The sequence below is a fragment of the Hetaerina americana genome, unplaced genomic scaffold (genome assembly GCF_022747635.1).
Source record: "Hetaerina americana unplaced genomic scaffold, ioHetAmer1.1.p SCAF_10, whole genome shotgun sequence".
NCBI classification, from domain to species: Eukaryota; Metazoa; Arthropoda; class Insecta; order Odonata; family Calopterygidae; genus Hetaerina; species Hetaerina americana.
In genome coordinates, this window is record NW_027286070.1 from 74,555,069 (window position 1) to 74,580,659 (window position 25,591).

The 25,591-nt window shown below is 36.2% G+C and overlaps 1 protein-coding gene across 5 annotated transcripts in view; it reads left to right on the top strand.

Annotated features, from left to right (window-relative positions):
- LOC139700264 (solute carrier family 12 member 9) overlaps window positions 1-25,591 on the top strand; it is a 47,808-nt gene that overhangs the window by 17,763 nt on the left and 4,454 nt on the right. For all 5 annotated transcript variants that reach the window (XM_071598891.1, XM_071598892.1, XM_071598893.1 and 2 more), the window contains 9 exons: window positions 588-801; window positions 3,436-3,705; window positions 5,040-5,247; window positions 9,298-9,496; window positions 12,731-13,036; window positions 17,201-17,349; window positions 18,264-18,572; window positions 21,336-21,450; window positions 22,830-23,137. In XM_071598891.1, coding sequence (XP_071454992.1) covers window positions 588-801; window positions 3,436-3,705; window positions 5,040-5,247; window positions 9,298-9,496; window positions 12,731-13,036; window positions 17,201-17,349; window positions 18,264-18,572; window positions 21,336-21,450; window positions 22,830-23,137 — 2,078 coding nt within the window. The remainder of the gene's footprint in view (window positions 1-587; window positions 802-3,435; window positions 3,706-5,039; window positions 5,248-9,297; window positions 9,497-12,730; window positions 13,037-17,200; window positions 17,350-18,263; window positions 18,573-21,335; window positions 21,451-22,829; window positions 23,138-25,591) is intronic.

Genomic DNA, 25,591 nt, shown 5'->3' on the forward strand with positions numbered 1-25,591 from the left:
TCTCCTATATACATCAACTCATGATAATGTGCATCATTATGTGTGATATTAAGTCCTAACATTGCCAAAAGTTAAGTACTGTCTCAATTTACCTCGCTTAGAATCATGAGAGAATAATAATTTTATGAATTTTAAAATAGATGTGAATTGAAATTGGGGCACTTAAATTTATATATTTTATTTACTTGTGTATGAATTTGAATTGAAGATTAAAGATAGTTAACTACCAATGAATTGAATATGTTGTAAAAAATATGTATTGAAATGTACATTCAACTGAAGATTTTGATTGATACATTTAATTTGGATTAATAGAAATTGAGATTTTAAAATTAAATAAAAATCAGGAGGATTTGAAGTCCAACTTATCCTTAGTACATATATGCTAATAATTAAGGAATGATAATCTGCTAGATACTGAAGTAAGATGGACAAAGTGTCGTGATACTTTGTTCTAATTGTTGGGATTAAAAAGCTTTTACTTGATTAATCATTGCTTTTGGTGATATTATGTGGTAGTTTTCTGCCAGAAATCCTGGGGATCAACGGAAGTGTATAACTTAGTCAGCCATTTCTTTGGCCTTAAGGTCATGATTCCAGATGCCAACCAGTTGATCCAGAATGCAACTTTTCCTGCTTTTGGAAATTATACTGGTCTCAGTGGGACCACTTTGGAAGACAATTTGTTCCCAAAATATGGCAGAGATTACACTACTGATGGAAAGCAAGTCGATTTTGCCACCGTTTTTGGTGTTTTGTTCAGTGGAGTCACGGGCATTATGGCAGGAGCTAACATGTCAGGTAAATGATATTTTAATCAAAAAATATTTTCTTCTGGTATAGGTTAGGGTGGGTTTTTAAAATAACAATGGAATATTTGTAATGGTATCCTTATTTTATGTATGGGTTGTTCAATTTGTCCCTAGGAAAAAAAAAGGAAACAAATTCTCTTGGGTAGATTTTTTTTTAAATTTTCAACATAATTTCCTTTTAGCTCAATATAATTTTACCAGTGTTCCTCCAACTTGTTAAACATAATAGCTTCAGGTTTAACTTTGTTGAATTCCTTCATGATAAGGGTGAAAAAGAAACTTTACGCTTCCACAATAAAAGTTTGATATTTCCCGACCATGGTTTTGATGCTTTGCATCATCATCAGGTGGTGATCATGAGATTATGTTGCGCAGCATCAAAACAATGGTCGTGAAATATTAAATTTTTACTGTAGAAGTGTATAGATCCTTTTTCCCCTCTTCCTACAACTTTTTAAATCTTCCCAGAAAGTGTAATTGAGGAAGATCCACAAATAGGCATCAGTGTTGGGAGGGATCTTGTTTGATGCGAATAGTTTTCTTAGCTAGTTTAGTTTTATAGTTTTTTTTTTACTTTTTTAAGTGTGAAAATAAAAAATAGTCACTGGGGCCGAATCTGGTGAATACTTGTGAAAATTTAAACTTCAATTCCATATTTTCACCATCAAAACTACACACGTGTTCACCGGTGTACTCGTGATGGAAGAGAATTTTTACTTTGGCAAATGATGATTTTTAGAAATTTCTTTCTCAACCAGTGCAGTAATTATGCATAATACTCTCCATTTAGCATTCCACCTTTTTGTAAGTAAGCGATGTTGGTGATTCAGCATGCATCCCAAATAACTGTGGCCATCACAATGTCAGCCGATTGCAGCCCTCTCCTATTTTGGATACTAATAACCTTTAGAAACCACTGCTTAGTCCCTTAATTAGTATCTGGACTGTTGCTGTGTATCCATGTTTTGTCCACCGTTACGTAGTGATTCAGAAACGCATCAGGATTGTGAAGGAAAAGCAGCAAATCAGCCTCAAAATTGACCATCCGGTTGTATTTGTTCTCCTCTGAGAGCAAACTTGGCACCCATCGTTGTGACATTTTTGATGCCCAATTTATTGTGCAAAATATTAGACATTATAGTGTGTGATATGTCCGTGGCCTCAACTATTTCATAAACTTTGATTTCTCGATCTCTCAAAACCATATTGCGTATTTTGCCAATCATTTGGGAGGAAGTCATTTCCACTGGCCATTCTGAACAATGTCCATCATTTGTGGTTGCACGAACACAATTAAGCACATTTATCCATTTGTAAACAGCCATGTATAAACACAGGAGCAGGTGTGCCATAAAGTTCATCCAGCTCTGCTTTGATCTCTTTCAGCATTAAGCCTTTTAAGTAGAAGTGTTTAATAACCACCTGAAGATTTGGTGTTTTCCCGGCGTACCAGCTGCGTAAATTCCTCTCGGGTCCTCCACCGGGTTATATCGTCCATCTCGGCCGACGTTTCGATGTCCGACTCGGTCATCATCCTCAGGGCTTCTGAATGCCGTTTGCCACTTTTCCCCCCATATATATATATGATTTTCCGTCCAATCAGGTGTCATTTGATTGGTCCGTGGAATGGCGCATATCAGGGTGCCTTCCCATTGGCCACCCGTCGTTTCTGATTTCCCCCATTGCTCTTAAGGATTGGTTTCCAGGTGTTGCTCAGGTAAAAGCCCGGGTCCCTGTTAAAATTATGTTTTCGAAGGTGGATCTCGATGGCCTCCTTAGTGAGTTGGTCCCAGTATACGCTGGATCGGCAGATAATTTTGGTCCCCTCCCACCTTATTTTAGCTGAGCAACACCTGGAAACCAATCCTTAGAGCACTGGGGGAGACAAGAAACGACAGGCAGCCAATGGGAAGGCACCCTAATACGGACCAATCGAATGACACCTGATTGAGCGGAAAATCATATATATACGGGGGGGAAAAGTGGCAAACGGCATTCAGAAGCCCTGAAGATGATGACCGAGTCGGACATCGAAACGTCGGCCGAGATGGACGATATAACCTGGTGGTGGAGGACCCGAGAGGAATTTGCGCAGCCACCCAATACTCACCTTTTTCCATTTATCGCTATAAACAAAAGTTTTTTTGCTTCAGTTGACTATGGAAATGAAACGACATGATGGGTGTAGTAGAAACTCAAACAGCAGTGTAATAAGAGATAAGGCTTACTAAAAGCAAACCTTTTTCTTTACTACAAGGGCCTCTCTTTTGGATTTTCCAATAAATTAGAACCTTGTAAAAAATTATTTCAAATCCAGCCGTATAAAAAGTTAATTTACTAAATGATTGAAAAACCCAAAATATTGTATTTCTTTGAATTATTATCATAATTTTCGTATTAACTTGAAGCATTAACAGAAATTTGGTATGACAATCTAATCAGGTGGTTTTCAATTCTCATTTAATTTTGATTGATTAAGATAGATTTCAACCAATTCAGGAAGCCTGAGTAAAATCCAACAGTGGACTGCCAAATGGTTTTTCAATTTAAAAATATTGGTCTAAGTATTGTAATTTATGATCTTAAAGGCTCTCTTCACAAGTGATTTTTCTGCTCCTTGCAGGTGACCTGAAGGATCCATCGAGGAGTATACCTAGAGGGACATTGTCTGCTGTTGCATTTACCTTTGTGACATATGCTATCATTTCTCTGCTCTCTGCTGCAACTTGTCAAAGATTTCTTCTCAGTAACAATTTTGCTTTCATGACTGGAATTAGTATGTTCCCTCCATCAGTTGCAATAGGCCTGCTGACTGCAACCTTTTCAGCATCCTTAAGTAATTTGATAGGAGCCAGCAGAGTACTTGAAGCTCTTGCCAAGGACAATGTATTTGGTATGTAACATCCATTCTATGTGTAATTAGGAACTATCTCTAACGTATCCCGAGGAAAGCACGATGGTAACCCTTATATCCGTGGGTGTCACACTAATATTAATAATGTAACAAGCATTATTTTATTTTATTCGTGAAAGGGCCATTAATTGAAATATATCTCATATCTGTGTTCCTGAGACTACAGTTGGGGTTCCAGATAAATGTTTAAATTGTAACCATTCATAGTATGGGAAAATAAATCACAACATCTTTAAAATTGCTGGATTACTCCAGTGGATAGATTGGAGGGGAAGATATTTGGATGCAATTCTTAGCATCAGACCCAATATGGGATGGACAAATGTGAAATATCAGGAGGCCTGCATTGCGGAAACTTGGTTCAATCAAATAAATACTAGGAAAACTTTGAATGTAAAAGTTAAGGCAAGACGATATACTGCATTAGTGGGACTAGTACAAAGTTATATTAAGCATATTTGATTTGTGTGATAAAGAGAAGTGCATAGCTGTCATATTTATTGATTTATTTATTACAATGAACAAGCTGGGCAAAATATCCTATTCATATGATGGTGAAACTCTTAAAACCCTTCAAATTATACCCTTTAAAATTTACAGTTCAGAGGGTGCTTCAGTAACTTCACCTGCTGAAGTGCCCAGCCTGTTATTGAGGGAATTGGGTTTGAATTTTAGTCTTGGTGAATGATATGGCCATGTTGAAATTTTTTGCATTTGTGTGCAAACCAGCAGTTAACTTTGCTAAAGTTACTGTGGTGGTGGTATTTCTTGCAGTTTATTTGAAAAGCTAAGTTGCTTAGCTGCTCCAATGAATATTGGCATCAAATAACAGAATAGGTGCGTGATTGAAAACCAGATGGGACACAGAACCCTCAATTGTGATGCATGGTATATGAACAGTCAGTTGGGGAAACGTGTGCTACACAAAATAAAGACTTCCAGGGAAAGGGAGAGAAATTGCATTGACCAACTGAAGGCCCAAGCCAGTGGGTGTTTACAAATGTTAGAACTTGACTCATTACTCAAATGTCTTGAGAACAATGTCAGTGTCAGTCTTACTAATATCAAAAGCAAAGTACCTCTCCATGTGAAACAACAGAGAAGGCACCATATGCCCGGAAAATACCTGATCGATTGTGTGAATGTATTTGATTTCTTTCATAAACAGTATCATTCATTCAGTGAATTCACAGCTTTAGTCTAAATATTTGTATTGGTTTCAATCTTTCAAACATGTTTGTAAAAATTATGTACTTCAATAAGCTGAATGCAATATGTTATACTTGAAGAATTCTTTTGTTTATTAATTTTAGGTGGTGCACTAGTTTGGGTTGTACGTGGGACAAGAAGAGGAAATCCAGTGGTTGCAGTGATTCTCTCTTGGCTGTTTGTCCAACTGATTTTACTCATAGGGTCTCTTAATCTTATAGCTCAAATCAATTCAGTGCTATTTCTACTTTCATATCTAGCAACCAATTTAGCCTGTCTTGGTCTAGAGCTGGCATCAGCACCTAATTTCAGGTCAGTGTCACATTTTGATTGTTTGGTTTTGTAAACATTTTTAAGCATTGAAATCTTGGGATTATCCTTTAAAATACAGTATGCCATGCCATTATTATTATGCCATTTTATCATGGATAATTAGTGCCCTTAGCATACGAGGGTAATTATAAAAGTTCTCTGAATGGAATAGAAATGAACGACTTACCTCTGTGAAATTTTTTATGTAGTCTCTCTGCACGCTAATGCACTTGGTCCAGTGATGTTCCAATGTATTGGTCCCATCTCAAAAATTAGATTCCTTCAGGTCTGAAAAATATCGGTCTACTTCGGGTGTTAATTCTTTGTTTGAAGAGAATCTTCATCCACCTAGGAAAATTTTGAATTTGGGGAAGAGATGGAAATCTGGTGGAGCCAAATCAGGAGAATAAGGCGGGTGTGGCAACAATTTGTATCTTAGTTATTGTATTTTTGTCATGGCAATGACACTTGCGTGTGTGTGTGCATAGTCTTGATGGAATATGGCCGATTTTCTTCCTTGCCAAACTCTGACCTTTTTTCATGTATCTTTTACTGTAGTCGGTCCAGAAGTTTAGCATAATATTTTCCTGCAATTGTTTGACTGGTGGGAAGATAATCTATCGATAGAATCCCTTCTGCATCCGAGGAACACTGAAGCCACCACCTTTCTGGCTGGCCGTATGGCCTTTGCTTTCTTTGGTGGTGGTGAATCTACATCTTTCTGCTGCTTTGACTTCTGTTTTGTCTCTGGGGTAAATTAGTTGACCCAAGTTTCATCTGTAATCTCTAACCAGTGCAGAAAATCTTGCTGGTTGCTCTTAAAATGGGTCAAACATTTTTCAGGAATTTCCATTCTGATGAGTTTGTGATCCTGCATCAAGAGTCACACATCTAGTGAATAATTTTTTCATTCGAATTTCACTGTTAAAATATGATGTACCCATTCAGATGACATTCTTACAGTTTCAGTGTTTTCTTGCACTTTCAAATGACGATTTTCCCTGACAATTTTATGCACTTTTGCAATAATTTCTGGAGTAGTTCTCAAATCTCTACATGGGAACAAAAACTGAGAGGCATCCGCACCACAGATCTCTTCCCAGAGCACTGACGTTTTATGTATTTACTCAAAGGATTACCTATTATCACATGGGAAACTCATTGCACTAGTGCTGACATCTGGTTGTGATTCCAAGAACATTTGCAACTTCCCTTGTACTTAAATTTCATGCCTAAACATTATGATTTGGTAAATTATTCAAGCAATAGAAAGAAAAAATTTCGTATGGAAATTTAAGACAAAGGCAAAGTTCATGGGGTAGACGTTAATGCTATAAAAGTTGTTAAATGCAAATTCATTTTTATGTGAATGTGTAACTCACTTATGACATTAAGATTAAAACTCAGTTGTGACATAATCTTTAAGATTTCCCTTGAATTAAATTTGTGTGTTTCATATTTGTGTAATGTATGTATATGTATGGAATGAAGAAATGAAATTGAGGAAGCCTTCCACAAAGTGTTTGATGCATAAGACAGCCAAGAATGCCAAGGAAGCAATATTAGAAAGCTGCTGCATAGAAATCAGTGGAATAGTTAAGAAGGCATGTCATAGAGCAAGTTACTTTTCTCACAATTTTTTTAAAGTCTCTTTGTAGTTTCCTTTATTTGTGGTTTTCCTTTTCTGTCGGCATACACTGGGTTCACATTTGTTTTTCAAAATAGAAACTGTGCAGAAGTTGCGATTGGTATTTTTACCATTGCATTTGGTATCACTACAGAGAGTTTAATATTCGTCCTAAGTTGATAAGGTTCAAGTAGATGACCAATATATTTACATTTGGTGTTTAGCTCCAGTATAAGCATGGGAGGTTTATTAAAGTTTAAAGCAGTTTTCATCCATTATCTTCCTTGTGTTGTTTGTATACACGTGATTCAATGATTTGAATGAAATGTGAATTTTGGTGATCTCTAGTTCCCGAGTGTATGCCTTTGAGCCTTTTCTCATCAAATTCAACGAATATTATATTTTCACTGTTTTACGATTCCAAATCAAGGATGCTCGTACATTTTTCATAGAGTGCTCACATGAGTTGTATAAAGTATCATATTTATTGTTTTAATCAGTGATACGAAGACAGAACAAAATTACAAAGACAGAAGTGAGGCATACTGGAGTGCAATCCACATCCTCCTCCCTCCCTACCCTTGTAACAACGGCATTATTCGGATGCTGCATTACTATATGGAATTTTAAAAACGAGCTATTCAAGACCGCTTCAAGAACAATTGTCTATCTGCTATCTGCTGGATCCCCCAAGTAGACATGGCGTCATTACTCCAGCTCACTCTCCTTGGAGGAAATTTGCTGGAGCGATTTTTTTTGATGAATGGAAATTCTCGCTCCTGGAAAGTGATCCAGGAACTGGAGATGTGGGTTGAAGCCTGCTGGAGTTATTATTTTTCAAAATGTATTTTTTTTCAAAATGATTGCCAGTGAATAGTCATGATACTTGAATATTGCAAAAATGAGTATGGCATCTTTGAAATTATTTTATGGTATGTTAATTTTGAGTGATGATTTTCAATTTCTATATGCACTTTAACCAAAGATAAGGTTGCTGAAGTGTTAAAACACCTTGTGAAGTTAGAATGCCATTTATGGCTGTTCTTCTTATAATAAATAAGAAGAAATACCCTTAAATAACATTTTAACTTCATACGATGTTTTAACACCATCAGCCACCATCCTTACCTTGTACCTATTATGATGAGGTTCATCTGTTACACCCAAATTACGCACGTTAATAATGGAGCACATTTTGAAGAAATACAGGCAGAATTTATTGTTATTAATTGTATTCCATTTTTTGAAAATTAAACAATGGTATTGCATTGCATTTACTTCCCTCAACTAGTGAGTCATACCCCACACCAACACTGATATAGGTCCCTCTACAATGCTCTATATTTCCTCCCTCCCTTCATTCCATCCAATCCTATTCATATCCCTCCCAAACTTGCCTAATGCTCTCCCTTCTTTCACAGACTTCAACATCCCATTGCCTATCAAAGTGCTCTGCATCCATCTTTTCTGCCTCCTTTTCTCCCAAAAATACCCTCTCCTCCCCAACTGTGTCTAGCACTTCCGTGTTTAAATTTCAATCTGTCCATTTCACCTTTTCTATCCTTCTTCACTCCCATATCTTTAAAGCATGCATCTATGCATACTTTCTTGTTTCAGTGACCATATTTCACCCGTACAAAACCAGCTTCCTTATCAAAGTTTTCATGAGCCTTTTCTTAACATCCTTTGTTAATGTCTATATCGGCAATCCCTCCTCTTCTTTGCAAATCTTTTATAATCCTCTGTGCCTAAGAAAGAATAAGAAATAGAAAAGGAGACAACCTTTGAAAAAAGGATATGATAAAAAAGAAACAATAGGGTCAAATAATGACGAAGACAAACAATTTAGAGACCTCTGATGGAAGAATTAAAGGGAAAGAACTTATGAAAGTAATTACCCAAGTATAGAAAGTTGCATGTTTTCCAAAAAAGCAATCTTTAAGCAGTGTGCAATTTCAATGAAACTCATTACAATTTTAGTGCCCCAGCACTGTTTCTAACGTTTGAAGTTTGCTAAATATAAAAATTAATGTATATCACTTGAATATGGTCCAAATATTTTATATTTGTAAATACCACCCTATTTTCAAATGAACAATAGTCTCTATTATTAGTCTTATTTTCTGGATTCCAATCTTCTGTGACAGTGATTAATGGTCATTTGATTTACAAAATATTTTTTTCAACATACCTAGCCATTCTGAGGCCTCAGAAGACAAATACTGAAGTCCTACTGACTGAACATCAACAGCGATCTTTAGGCATGAACATGCTGACTTTAATGCAATTGAGACTGTCTTCCAGTTAGATGGAACAAAGTGGAAGCAACCTTAAAACTTTAGTGCCATTCAGCTTTCAGTATCTTAGTATTTGGAAACGATGCATTATTCTTTCTTATATTTGTGCATTTCTTTTTGTTTCAGACCATCATTTAAATATTTCTCTTGGCACACTGCATTTATTGGACTTGTTGGCACCCTGATTATGATGTTTGTCATCAACTCCATTTATGCATCTTCATCCATCATTCTTTGTCTGCTGTTGGTAATTGTTCTGCATCTGTTTTCACCATCACGTGCGGCCAATTGGGGTTCTATCAGCCAGGCATTGATTTTTCACCAGGTTTGTACAAAATAGATGTTCTTGATGTTGTGCTGAATTTTTTTGTAAGAGAAAATGGGTCATAGTATTCCAGTGATTTTAGTGCTGACTACTGACCAGAAGACTTGGGTATGATTCTGGGTGATGTCTCTACCTTCAGATTCACCCTAGCAGCATAATTTCATAGGTACCAAAACTTCTTGTGAAACAGCTGGCAGTAAAGGGAAAGGAACTAGCCCCCTATTCTGATGTGTGAATTTCACATGTATTTGAGCTAAGCATTAGGTGAATTCCACTTGTCAGCTGTGAAACCTACCTTTGGATTGATGATTATGGTTTTTTTATGGAGGGGAATTGTCCTATTTTGAACACCCACAGTGATTATGGGATGATGCATAAGTTATTTCTTATCTATATTGTATGCCAATTGAATACTTTTGTCATTTGTAAATTGGAAGGAAGTGATATATAACCCTGATGTCAATCTGGAAACTCAAAAATATATAAATATTTTAACATTCCATTTCAATGGAGCTTTCCCATTGGAAAATTTTATGCTCTTAACTCACCTCTAATACAATGGATATACAGTGTGCAAACGTTAAAGAGAGCTTTTCAAATTGTATATTGCTTCAAATGATCCCAATGTAAAATTGAAATAGAAGCAATATTGCAAAATTCCGAGAGATGTAATCACAGAAGCCCTAATAATGCATAACCATTCATTGATAACATCTGAAAATAAAAGCGAAGCTATGTGGAATATAGTTAAAAATGAATTAAAAAACAATAACTCATTGCCTGACAACTCTGAAAATTCTTCAGAATGAAGTTCAAATATCTGACTTAAATACAATTGTTAATATTTTCAATGAATATTTCATTTCCACTGGTCAGGTGGAAAATAACCGTAATAATCCTACATACTTTAATTGTATTAATTCTAATATCAACCCTTAGTCATTTTTTCAATTTCAACTAATGGAAAAGAATTTGTCAGTATTGTTATGAGCTTGAAGAATAACTTTCGTCCTGGTTTTGATGGCATTCCAGGTTATGTGTCAAAACACTGTGCCGACTCAATTTTATTACCACTAATACTACTATTTCAATGACCTGAATATTTGAAATCAGTTGTTTCCTGGAGGAAAATTCCCCCTCTTATTGAAAACAGCGAAGGTTTAACCCAGTGGTTCCCAAAGTGGGTGCTACTGCCCCCCGTGGGGTAGTGGTCTAATCTTAGGGGGTGAAAAGAGGCAAGGGGGCGGCAGGGGGGTGCCAGAGGGTCCTGACAATGTGACATTAGCGAAGGCTCACTAACCTTCCTTTTGTCTCCAAATAATTAATAAATAATGTCTCCAAAATGAGAAACTTAGATTGCTCCAATAATGTTATTCTGGTCAACTAGTGCCCATCAACAGGGAGAGTAAATGGCTAGACAGCGAGAAGATGTCAGTATGTCAGACATTAATGGAGCCTTCTAAGTTTCTTATTATTGGCAATAGGAATTAACCTAACCTCACATTCACAGCCAATAGTTCACATGTCTTCTTTTCATTTTTTAAGGTTCTAAAAAAAGCAATTTGTAATAGACTTACCTCTTTCTTTTTGAAAAAAACACTATGGCATGTAAATATTAATTTGGTTTTAGGAAAATAAATTCTTCATCAATGCTTCATTTAATTTTCTGATAGTATTTTAGAGTCCAAGGATGATAAATAATTTGCTCTTGGCTCAATCTCAACAAAGCTTTTGATTCGGTAAATCTCTTTATATATGTGCTCCTTAAGAAATTGGATTTATTAAGAGTGAGAGGGCACCGATAGTTTCACTCCTATCTAAAAGACAGAACACAAATGGAAGAAATGAATGAGGTAATCTCAGATCCCCCTTCTCTTAATTGTGGTCTATCCCAAGGTCCAATAACTGGGCCTCTTCTGTTTTTAGCCTTTATTAATGATGTGCAGGAATATCTCCCACAAACTGAAATTGTTATATTTGCCGATGGTAAAACATTGTGGTGAAAGGTAATAGCTGTAAACTATTACAGCACAGAGCAAATCAAACCCAAGGCAATTTATTACGATGGTTAAAATCAAATAAATTAATTCTTAATGCTGATAATACAATCTTTATAGACTTCAATCCCTCTAACAAAAAGATTGTAGCAACATGTACAACGTTAGATGAACTTCCTATTGAGGAAGACCATCACACTGAATTCATAAGTTTTTGAATTGATTTTAATTTATCATGGGAAGACCATATTTTAAAACTTAACTAGAAAATTAAGCTCAATAAGCTATATTATGCATGTCTTAGCTAAATCTACATCCCTGGGTATTCTTCAGGTTTCCAATTATGGGTGTATCCACTTAAGGATTACCTTTGGAATTCCACTTTGAGGATCCTCGCATGATATGAAAAAAATATTCCAGATGCAGAAAATAATCTTTAAAATAATAAAACGGGTTCCATCAAGAACCCTCACTTAACTAATGTATGCCAAACTCAATATTTCTCCAGTCTATGCGTTTACATAATGAAAATAGTGACTTTCATGCACAAAAACCATAATTTTCTTTGTAAAAAATTCAGTTTTCCAAAATTATAACACAAGACCATATGAACTTATTCATTTAAACACAATAGAACATCAGAAATCATCAACAGCACCACTTATGAAAATCATTAACAAACTACCATCTGCAATTAAATGTCTGGAGCACAGGAATTCAAACTGTGTGTAAAAGTTAATCTACCAACAAACGTGAATTATAATATAAGGGAATGTATGAAATTTAATATGCAATAATGTTGTTCTTGTCTTCAAATTTGAGTATTTTATTGTAATTATTTTGTTAATCCTGTTTAATTTATACTTTAATAGTACTGTTTTTTTGTAATGTGCCTTCTTTGTTTCCCTCTTGATGACTCTATGCAAATGTATTTTTCCTATGGACAAATAAAGATACTACCATGAGTTGAAGCCATCCAGGGCCGAATAGGGGGTTTGGGAGATCCCAGAAAGTGGGGAATCATATCACAAACATTTGGTGAACATTTTATTGACCTCTTTTTTTTTGTTGAAATTGGGTTTGAAGCTTTGGATGGTGAATAATCCCAAGATGTATGTAGATGAAGAAATTTACCATGAATGCAGTAAAACAACTTCATGTGTACTTAGCCATAGTTATTTGCTTGGTTTATCGTAAATTATATTTCATTCAAAATTTCATTTTCTTAATCAAACAGGTCCGGAAGTATTTGTTGATGTTGGATTCACGGAAAGATCATGTTAAATTTTGGAGGCCACAGATGCTCTTAATGGTTGCTAATCCACGTTCATGCTGCCCTCTGATTTCTTTTGTCAATGATCTGAAGAAGGGTGGTTTGTATGTCCTTGGTCACGTTTTGGTGTCGCCACCAATTGCACCTGGTGAAGAGACATCAAGCTATAAAATACCACCACTTCTTCCTCCTTACTCGCCTGAATATCCTTCGGGTGATCCAATTCTGAGGGAACATCCACATTGGTTGGCACTCATTGACCATTTAAAGGTGAGGATTTGGTTATGCTTTTAGTTTAAACCTTTGATAATTTAATTTTCTATGCTAACGAGTGCTTTCAGTAGTTTTAACTTTGGATTGTGCACTCATATTTGATTTTTACAAGTGGTTGACAGCTAATGTTTTCCAAAATGTATGCAGTGAGTCCCTAAAGTGTGTTGTCCCTGATTTAACTCTTTATTATGGTTTCATACCCAAGTGGAGGTGTGAGAGTTGTTCACATAATCTATAGTATATGTATAAAAGAAAGTCGTAAATCATGTCAGTTATACCATTTATAACTCGAGAACAGCTGAACCTATTTTCATGATGTTTGGTTTTTTCTATATGACTCGTTGCAGAGTAACAATTAAAATATCGTAAAAGTATTGTATCGTAAAATATCGTATCGTATCATCGATTTTAACGATATATGGTTTTTTGGATCCATCTCACCCCAAAATAGCCGAATAACCATTAAAATATCGTAAAAGTATCGTATCATAATACTATATCTTATGGTAAAATATCGTATTGTCGATTTCAATGATATTTGGTTTTTTGGATTCGTCTCAACCCATAATAGCTGAATTTGAATAGAAACCATTTGAATATCGTTAAAGTATCGTATCGTAAAATATCTATTCGTATCGCTTCATTGAATGACTTGCAACGATGGAAGCAAGGCAACGCGGTTCCTGGTGATCCAGATATGCGTTCTACCGATGCTCTTCTATTGCATCATTCGTAGTGGAATGAACATCAAATTTGTGGCGATGGTTTGCGGGAAAAGGAATTCCACGACATTGGCTGACCACAACCTCTCAACCAGAACAACTTTCTGTAGTAGTTTGTGGGAATATTACTTCCTCGCCAGTGACCAACTAGAGAGACAAACACCCAAACCCAAAGTGGAATCCTTCACCAGGTTACAGGGACTCCGTTAAGGATACCTGGGTTTATGAACACATTAAAAGTATCGTATTGTAAAATGTGTGGGTCGCGGTAGTCCAGTGGGTAGAGCGTTGGACTGCTGACCGGAAGGTCCCGGGTTCAATTCCCGGGCAAGGCACTCTGGGCACCTGCAGCTCCACCCAAGCTAAAGTGATTTTTCGGGTACCAGGTCTTCCTGGGAAACCATAACCGGCACAGGGAAAGGAACTGGCCTCCCTACCCTGATGTGTGAATTTTCACACGGTGTATAGGGCTTAGTACTGGGTGATCTCTACCATCACCTACTAAACCGACCTTCGGGTTGATTACTGTATTCATGGTTTATGGTTATCGTAAAATGTCGTATCGTTTCATTGAAGAAATATCAGCATCGGAAGCAGACGCGGTTCTCCAATAAAATATGATAAAGTATCGTATCGTAAATATATAATATATATATCATATATAAAATATCGTATTGTAAAATATCGCATGGCTTCATTGAAGAAATTTTTGCGTCGGAAGACAGGCGATGTTGCTCCTGCAATTTGGGACATGGCAATGGCTGAAGCAACTATTTCTGCATCTCCAACTCAGATACGCACATTATTTGGTGTCATCCTTTCGACATGCTTCCCATCCAATTCACGTGACCTGTCAGAAGACATTTTACATCGAATTCATGTAAGTTCAAGAAATCTTAGAATGGAGGAAAATGAGGAGATGAATAACCAGGCTTTGCTGTTGATTGAAGACATGTGTTACCTCATGAGCAGCAGTTTATTTGTGAAGTTAGAATGGTTTTTTTGATTCGTCTCAGCCCAGAATAGTAGAATAACTATTAAAATATTGTAAAAGTATCGTATCTTAATATCGTATCAATGATTTTTTTGTTTTTAGCAATTTAATGACTGAGCTTCGTAACAATATTAAAATCATTGAGAATTGTTTGGAATTCAACCCGAGTAAATTCGAGCTAAGCCCAGCTCGAGTTGTCACGTCACTATAGTGTCTGTAAACAAATAACAGACAAAAAGCAAACATTTAGGTTACCGGGCAATTTGTTTGCTTCATATTATTATGCCGCGACACAGAAGATCTAACCTTTCCCAACAATCCCGCGTTGCAATTAAGCTTCGAAACATAATCAGCTCAAATGAATGTACCCCTGCTGAACCATTAACAGAAGGAAGTATATAATATATTAATGAAGGCAGTTGATGATGGAAATGGTGACTTATTTTTCCTGGATGACTCTGGTGGAACTGGGAAAACATTCCACTTAAAATTGCTTTTGAAAACTGTTCGTGGGAGATCGGACATTGCGGTAGCAGTTGCTTCTTCTGGCATAGCGGCCACATTGTTGGAAGGATGCCGTACGGCTCATTCGGCATTAAAAGTTGCCCTTAAACCTACAAAATTCTGAACAAGTGACATGTAACATTTCGAAAAATCCGCAATGGCCATAATTTTAGTAGCATTTAAAATCATGAAATGGGACCCATGCACGATGGCGCACCAACGCGAATTGGAAGCACCTGACCGGACTTTGAAAGATCTGCGCAATGACTAGAGATGCTTTGATGGTGCAATGATTTTACTGTGTGGCCAAACACTGGCACTGGAAACAAACATGAGAGTTGCATTGCTGAATGATCCATCTGATGAAGATTTCTCCAAAAAATGTTGAATATCGGTAATGGCCGTGTTCCTGTCGAAGAATCGAGCGGATTGATTTCATTTCCTCTAAATGTTTGCAATTTCTTTTCATCGAAAGATGAGCTCATCAACAAAGTGTTCGAGAACATCATTGATTACTGCAAAAATCACAAATGGTTGAGTGAGCAAGCAATTTTGGCGGCTAAGAACAAAGATGTTGATGACTTTAACTTCGTAATTCAGAATAAAATTGTTGGTTCTCTGCATTCATTCAAATCTATTGACTTTGTAACAAGCAAAGACGAAGTCACCAACTATCCATCTGAATTTTTAAACTCCTGGGATGTGCCTGGCTTACCACCGCACAATTTACAGCTGAAAGTTGACTCGGTGGTCATGATGCTGCGAAACCTAAACCAACCAAAACTATACATTTGGTGAAAAAAAAAACTGATGATCAATGTGATGTACGCGATTATACTCGAAGGAAAATTCAAAGATGAGGAAGTTCTCACTCGGAGGATTCTCATAATCCCAACCTATAAGCCCCTTGAGTTTAAACAAATTCAATTTCTAATTCGTGTTGCATTTGCGATGACAATTAACGAATCACATTGCCAATCGTTGAGTATTTGTGGTATGAATCCAGAAAACCCATGTTTTTCTCATGGTCAATTATATGTGGCATGTTCACGTGTTGGTAAATCATCCGCTTTATCTGTTCTTGCACCTGATAACAAAACAAAAAATGTTGTACATCATAAGGTGCTTGACTCAAGAGAATAAACCCGAATGTAGAAATGTATAGATTGAATAAAGAAATTGTCTCTCTGACAAGTCTTTGCAACACCTTTTTTGTAGTTTTGTTGAATTTTTTCCCTTACATTATTATAACAAGTCAAATATGACTAAAATCGATACAGCCGTTCTTGATTTATAAATGGTTTACTAAACTGTTTATTGATTGTTAGGTGGTTTGAAGTTCGCCGGGTCAGCTAGTTATTTATAATCAAAGTTATGAAAATAAAGTGAACATAAGATATTTTTATTGGTGTAATTGGCCTAATTTTTTGTAAAACTTGACAATTACAATGTATCGCAGTTCTTTGTTTATCAGCCAGTTTCTTAGCTGTTGAAATTCCAGAGAAGGGACATGTTGGTAAATTTTATATTTGAGAAGTTATACTTATTTCCTTCACTGACCCAGTCGGAATCATTTTTCTGATTGCCTAATTTTTAAGTCTGTAGCAATTATTTTATTCCTGGGGTTTATCCTTGAAATACCTCCATGTGAGCATGTGGCTGTTTTTGTTCAAAAAAATTTTTTCTTGTGTTGGTTGTTTGAAAAATCCTTAGCCTGACACACGGTTGGTGGGCATGTGATACAATTACTGCGATATTTTTCAAGTGTGATCATTTATTTACATGATGTGCTTTGAAGTGATGCACTTGTGCATGTTGTTGCTAATTTGTTTAAATGGAGTAAAGCGTACAAGTTTGATGGAGCAAGAGAGGGAAATAATCCTTTTTCTCCTCAGCATCATGCAGGAGTGCTCAGAGATACTATCTTATTTCTCGTTTCAGGTAAAGGCTTTTGTAGAGCTTACAGTGGCTCGAAGTGTCAGGGAAGGATTGCATCACCTAATACGTATTTCAGGCTTAGGAGCAATGAAACCCAATACAATTGTTTTTGGTTTCCTTGATGATGAACCACCAAAGGATTTCTTTGATCGGTTAGTGTATTTATGATTTTTCATTGGCTCTAAATAAAATTTTTTGCTCTCATAGATAATAATAATCACAAATATTTGTCAGTTTTCTTGAGCTTTATGAATCTTACATCTGGTAGAAACGTTCAATATCTCTCGTATAATTTAGAAGTAATTAATGAAATATGAGAGGCTTTAGAATCATATGTTAATTTAATCCTTAGGCTACCACGATGTTTATCTGATGAAGGATCCATGCTGCCTCTGGGAATTATGCCACAGTTGAAATTTAGACTAGTCATGTCACACTAGGAAATAGTTGTCCATCAACACACCTACGCAACGGTAATTCCCGGAAGCAGCATGGATCCATAGGTTAATTTATTGAAATTTTATTTTGACTCATAATTGAAATTTTCACATGCATAATGGCCTGAGCTAACTGATAATATTTTACTCACTGTCTGAAAAATTATGTTTTTTTACACATTGAAAATGATGTGTGTGTGAGAAGTCTCACTCTTGGATTTCCACACTTTTTTCCCAGGCAGTCTACTTCATAGTTTGGGAGCCTTTTGTATCAAATCAAATATCAATACTATCAATTGTCAGGTAGCAGTCAATTTTGATAATTATCAGATTGCTATTGAATTAAAATTATCAATATGAACTCATATTGATGCATATCACTGATTCCTCAGGCCTGCTGAGACCCCCTCATGCTTCTCAATTCCACCTTTCTTGGCTAGAATATTTTGTTCTTAGAGGATAATGTGAATTGCCTCATTTGGTGTATCAGATAATCCAGAATTACATGTGTAGTGTTTTTGGGACACTTTAAATGTGTCTTACATAGGGTTGCAAAATTTTTGTTGTTGCTTTTCTTGTTGACTAATATTATATGTTCATAAAATTTGTCTTTCCTTGTCGTCTGGAAGGGAGTCTTCGTACCACACTGATATTTTCAACAGTCAAGAGGCGAGGGTTTTGGAAGAGAGGAGTGGAAGTTGGGCGGAGAGTGAGCGAGGAGTTCGTCAACGTTTTTCATTGCGCCAGCATCCAGCGCAAGAGGGATATAATCTGGCCCGAACACGTGTGGTGGGTGTCGAGGAATCTAGCTTGATGGAGGAAGGAGACAGACCCAGTGAAGAAGAATTTGTTTCAATGGTTTGGGATGTCCTTTGGATGAGGAAGAATGTGTGCGTGTGTCGCAACTTTCACTTGTTGGACAAGAGTGCCATTGCACGGTGAGTACATATTCAGGTAGCTAAATGGAATGAAATGAATAAATCATTATCCGATTGTTATTATGCTGAAATATCATATTTGGCTCAAGAACTGATAGTCAAAGAATTTAAATTTATTAAATTTAAAAGCAGAGCAAAAAAGTGTGTCATAATGTGAGCTCTCTATATCTGCCTGCCTATCCTCATCATCGGCAGTATTTCAATCCCAAGGTGAGTTTATTTGCTTGTTGTTCCTCTCTTGTTTTCACTACTACTGTAATTTCATTCAAGGAACTGGAGGAATTGAATTTCTTCGACATTCACCTGTTTTTATATTTTTACCTATTCAAAGACAGCCAAGCTCTATACCAGATTAAAAACATGAAATAACAAGGAGAATTACTAACATCCAAGCTTTTGCTTCTTTCTTTGCCTCTTTTAAATATACATTGAATTGTGCTGGTGAAAGCCTGTTATCTTATTCTTGTAGAGGTGATGGATTACTATTCTGTTGCTGTAATCCATTCTAATCCTTCTAGTATCATGAACATCTTGTTCCATTTTATGTTGTTGAAGGGCTTTTCCAAGTCCAAAAATTTCATTCGCAGGTTGCAGCAACATAACATCCTTTTTTGAAAGTGCTTTATGCTTGAAAAAAGGAAGTTATTTTGCCACACCCTGTATAATGGTTTGTTTACGTGTATTTCGCGCATATCAGCAAGTATGTTCCAGCTGAATATTGCCTCTCTTGCTCATTGTTTTTTCCTAAATCTGAATTGATTTTACTTAATACTTTCTTTTATTCTTCTGCAAGTTATCTGAGTGATTATTATTTATGTGTTAGATGTCATGTTCAAATGTTCAGTGTTTATCACATTCATCTGTTCTTAGTTTCTTTGGTACATCAATCTTCGCACTCTTCAAGTCCTCTGGTAGTTTTCTACTGCTGTAGCTATCTTTGATTATTCCAAAGAGGTTTTCATTTGCTTTGATCCTCAATGCTGTGATTATTTATTAGTTTTTTTGCCATCTCCTGGTGTCTGGTTGCTCCTGAGTTTGTCATGGACATGTCAAATTCCTTTCTCCATATCTCTGGGCTCCGAGTTATTTTTCTATCAAAATTTCTCCTTCGGCCAAGTGATCGTCTAGGAGTTTGGGCCGTTGGTAAGGTTCTCTGATGTATATCTTCCGGCTCTTCCCACTGTCTTCATCTTATGTTCGTAACTTTCCATTAACCTGTGGGATGTTACGGGATTTTATTTTTCTTTCTCCAAATTGTCTCCTCAGCCATTTCACTGTTTCTCATCTTTATGTTGTGATTGATTTCCTTGCAGTAGTTTTCTATCCTCTTTTACTTTATCATGCCCAATTATATGATTTGGTTCCTTTTTATTGAAGGTTTGTATGTTTAATTTTTCATACTTGTGCATTGACTTCTTGCCTTGATAAAAAGTCTTATTTAAGCTGTTATCCACGGAGGCTTATATGTTTCCACGTCACTAACAAGTTGCACATTTGCCACTTCAGTTATGGTGTTCTTTATTTCCTTCAATCGTCCTCCTCTACTACTCTCATTTCTTCCATTTTTCAATCGATTACTCTTACTTTGAAGGATCTCAGATTTTCCTGGCGTATGGTGAAGATGATGGCAGAGTCAGCCATCGAAACGTCAGTGTACTGCAACCTGACCCGGTGGGAAACCGAGAGAACTTCTTGAAGACTCTTACTTTGCTTTATCTCCAGTATCTTTGTGTTCCATCTGGGTTCCTGCATCACACTCTTCATCTTCTTGTGTCACAGTTGACTCTCCATGATCACCATCATCACTATTTGTATCTTCTCCGAGGCAGCTCCTACGTTGTCACCTGTCCTACGTATACCTCAGTGCATACCTTACCTACCGTACTCAGCCTTCAGGTGGAAGGATGTGCATTGGTGTTTTAATAATATTTAGTTCTGTAAATATTTCATTTGGAAGTCTGATGATGTAAAAATCAAAGAGAAGGATGACCCCCCAGGAGACAAAAGAATGTTTGAATGCCACCATTAATGATATTTCCACATTTAAACATAATTTTTTAATATTTTCAAGTGATCTGGTGGTGCACAGTTTTGCAATGGCCCACATCATCATGGTTTCTCACATTTTAGAAAGCAGTGAACAGCTGCGAGTGTAAGGTGTGAACAGACTGGGACTTGAGGTTGAGGACTGGAAGAGAAGTTTGCAATGAGAAATCTGATTCTCAGCGAGAAAGTCGATATGAAATGTAAATGAAAAAGAAGATATTGAGAGATTTGAAGGCCCAATACATTATCATTGTGATGCACAAAGGACTGCATTACCTTATGCTATATTTTTGCTTATTGTCATTTGGGGAACAATTTGTATATTGACCACCTGAATGTCTTGACACCTAATAAATAATTAATTTTGAAATCTAACATTGCCCAAAAAAAGAAACAATTTTTCTCATGTATGAATTTGTCCCCATCTGAAAATCTGACCAATATGGTAATTCTTTTTAATACAATATCTTGCTACTTTTGAGCAGTCCTCTATGAGTATCAAGGCAGGCTTCTAGTGTTTTATAATATCGTTCCTCAGTATTTTGATGATCTTAATTTTTTATTTGAATGAAATGGACTGCAGTGAATGAGGTTCAGCTCTTATTGTTGTTTGGAGTTTTGTATCTTGTATGCGTACAGTCCTCACTAGGAATTTTATTGTTTATCGCCTTTATAATCTTGCTTCAGTTAACTAGTAATTGTTTCTTCTTTCGATAGGTCGAGGAATGTGAAGCGCATAGATGTGTGGCCCATTAATTTTTTCCACCCGGACAGTGTGGACTTCGATACCACTAGCCTATTTATGCTGCAACTAGCTTGCATCATAAACATGGTAATGTATTTTAAATTATTCATTGCATATTGGCTTACGCATTAGTGTTGAGCATGAAATATATTAGCTTTCATTTTAGTTTTGGTCAAAGCATATTTTTTTATTCCCTGATAATCTACTTAATGGATCGAATAAGAAAAATGTTTTATTAATAAATTTTCTGATTTGTATTTATGTATTTTTTCAATGCTTACATTTTTATGAGATGTGGGAGATATATATGGCAATGAAGACTCCTGCTCTTCCCTTTCTAACGATTTAATATTTTTCCACCCTTATTCCTAAAATTCCTCTTATGTTTGGGTTAATTTTTGGGTCTCATTCCTTAGGCATTCCAAATGCATAGATTTCAAACTCAATCACGTAGATAACCACTCTTAACATAATAATATGACGGCATGCTTGCATAGTGAGTAGAGTACCAGACTATTGACACGAGGGTCCCAGGGCATCTGGAGATAACGTGGTCACAACATCTTGTGCCCAAACCCCCAAAATTTCGGAGTGTAAGAGGACGCCTCAATAGCTTATCTTGCTAAAGCACTCGGGTGGACATCAAGGGATCCAGGTTCGAATCCTGGTCGGGACAAATGATTTTTACAATCTGAAATTGTTGCATTGTAAAACCGTACCACTTCTAATCTGACAAAAAGATACTTTATTTTAAATGCTTACTATGTGAAAATTAAAATTGGAATGCCAAAATATTCTGTATGTGTAGTCATCTTTTCTACATAAGTGTTTCAGTATTTGCAGCCTATTTTTGATGAAATTAACCATAAATCAGTATCTGGTTTTCTCCATCTACTTAAAATATCATATATTTTGGCTACTCACAATCTTGGTTGTTACCAGCAGCAAACAATACTCATGAAAATGCCCACAGTAACAGTCTGTGTGTGTGTTTCAATGGGTATTTCCTAAGGGGAAAGTTAGCCCATTTGGTCTCCTATTCATTTTATACACAAACTTTGAATTTTCTTTTTTAGTTTTATGTATTGTTTTTTTATGTCAGGTGAGAGTATTGACTAGGAAATTACTCAACAGGTAAGTAGCAACAACTGATGGGTGATCCATGTTTGAGATGCTGTGCATCTTTGCTTGTGAATTCATTGGAGGGAGTCTGGTGTTGTTTTTTCAGTTAACTGTGGTTCTTCACAAAGCTTAATATGTTTTTGGATATATTTTTTGTATGTTTAATTTGTTTTTAACATACTGTTTAATTATAGCAAGATCGTCTTTTGAGTCATCTGTGGTTTTCCACTCAGTTAGGATATGTTTCAATGTGTGTGCAATTGACATAGCATGAATGCATATATTGTTTGTCAGTTTGTTGTGTTTCGAAGTGTCACTTACCAGACGGTGATTGCATTTGTCAGGTACCTGGTTGGAAAAGCCTCCGGCTTCGCGTGCTGCTTTGTGAGCAGTCCATTCCACACCAATCCAGCAGTCATCAAGATGGTGATGTTGAAACAAACCAGTCATTACCTGGAAGTGAGAAGCAGTTGAGAAAGCTACTTCAGATGCTACGGATTGCAGCTGACATTGAGATGGTGGAAGAATGGGGAGTAGTGGAAGCTCTTTTGCCCAGAAAACCAGAGAACATGGTCGGTGAATCTGATTGGATGGGCTGGATGAATGAAGAAAATTTATCCTGGGCTGATGAAATGGAAAAGTATCTGGGAAGGTGAGATTGCACCCTTGAACCAATTTGCATGGTTATATAAATTTTTGTGATAATTTGAAATCATTTCTTGTGATGGTTCAATGATTTTTTTGAACTCCAGTGTTATTGCTCTTAAATGAATTTGGCATGGAGAGTAAATTTGATAAAGATTGGTTGAGTGGGAAAGTAATGAAAGTGTTGTCAATTCTTTCAAATGAGAACTGCTCCATGAGTGTGTCTCCATGTGAAGTGGAATCTAGAGAGAACTAGGTTAAACTAGGTCACTTAGTGAAACAAGGTGAGTTTAAAATTTAAGAGGGAACTAAATAGGTTGGTAAAGGTTTGCAAAAATATTAATTGTAATTCACTATCATCCTAGAATAGTACCTTAAATACAGATAACATTTTGTTCATTGCTTCAGTTTGTGCAAATAGGGTTGCCTGTGATAGCATTAATATATAAGTTACTTTCTTTCATTCCAGGTTTTTTGATAATTGCGATTTTGATAATTACATATTTCTGAATGTATTGAACCTGCAGCTTAGTTACATCAAATTCTTAGAAACTGAATGTATACATATTGGATATTAAGTGACCTCTGGATAAATATATAATAATAAAATGAAAATTATTGTCATACATATTTATGGAAGTAAAAGGTTTGTTTATAATTTTGTGCCCATAAGTTTTTTGAAGTCACTATTGAAATACATATGATATTCCAGTGAAATTTAAGATATTAGGGGGAAAATTAGTATCTTGGCCACAAATGATTATCCTCTTCTTAAACCTTAAGTTATTATTGCCTTTCTTCAGTTATGCCCATTTAGACTTTTATGACTGCAGAGTTTTTTTTATAGATGAAACCTTTAAAATAGTATCCAATATCTTTAGAAGTTGACAGATTTGTGTGTGATATTTATATTAAATAATGACTTGGAGAAGATCCAATCCATTGCATTAATTTAGTGTAGTTATACATTCTCATAATTAGTCAGCAGTTTTCTTAATGTGCATTTGCAATGAGTGTATGGCAACAAGTTTGCATTAATCTTAATGGAAACTAAGGTATGCGTACTCTAATTACAGTGAAATTTATCATTAATATAGTGTCCTGTTATTTAATTTATTTATATTTTGATGGCAGTTAAGACTCATCAGCCGAGTTAAAATATTGTGTGTTTTAGGTATTAACTGAAATGAGTAAGTAGCAAATCATCATCCGCCCTTCTCTAGCTCTGTTTTCGAGAAAATGAAATATGTAATCGATCTGTTTGTGTTACCACTTAATGATTCATATATCTACTTCATGTAATGCTCTTGCCCACTTTGCCATGTCTTCATCTTTTATAGTTTTCTAATATTTATAAAATTGCCAACAGTAAATATGATATTTGGTTGTATGAAATGAAAATGACACACATTTGCATTTCACACTGCTGTCAATCTCTAACTTAAAATGTAATATTCTAAAGCTTCCTATTCAACAATCAGTGAATGTTCATCATATGGTTTCTTAAATTTAAGTCAGTTAGTTTATCTAATAACTAGCTAACAGAGACATTTAACAATGAACAATACCATTCCCAAACAAAAATCCTCTTTTTGACAGTTTCAACATACTCATATCTATCAGATATATTACAATAATTGTCTGTTTTTTCATCCCTTACAAGCATGATCATGAAGTTTTTTGCTGTAGAATCTTAAACTTTTAAATCACTGTTGGGGATTATCAAAATCATTTTTATGTTGAATTAAATTCTATAATACCTGTATTCCCTCCCCGGACTACAACCTTGACATGGTGGAAGGGCTTGTGCGTTCCGATGACCCCTAGAGCTGTGCTGGCGGGAGTAATAATAATTGCTCCTGGTAGGGTCGCCCATGCCAGATAGGTCGAAGGTTAGGAGCCAGACAAAAGGTAGTCCACGCAGCGTCTGTTCCTCAGTGAGGCGGCTGCAATGGCGTCTGACCCAGGTGGGGCGGCCAGCAAGTGATGGTGTCACGTTAAAAACACTATTGAGGAAGGCAACGGGAAACCACCTCAATTATCATTCCCAAGATTTATATGATGGACAATAAAGAGATTTCGAGTCCTGGCAACTATGGGGCTCGGCCCAATCGGCCGTGTGTCGTGCCCGGCAGCGGGGGAGGAAAGGCTTCTGAGGTCGTCATCCCACGAAACCCTTGCAAGGGAAAACCAGCAGCAGCAGGACAGAAGACGCAGGAGAAGAAGACCAAAGTAGTTAGAATAGGAACGTGGAATGTTAGGACAATGACGAGGACAGGGAAATTGGAGAATATTAAGCGAGAAATGGAAAGGGAAAAAAATAGATTTTTTAGGTCTATGCGAGGTGAGATGGAAGGATAGCGGGGATTACTGGAGCGATAATTATAGAATAATATACAGCGGTGGGGACGAGAGCCAACGAGGGGTTGCCGTAGTATTAAATAAAGAGGTAGGAAAAAGC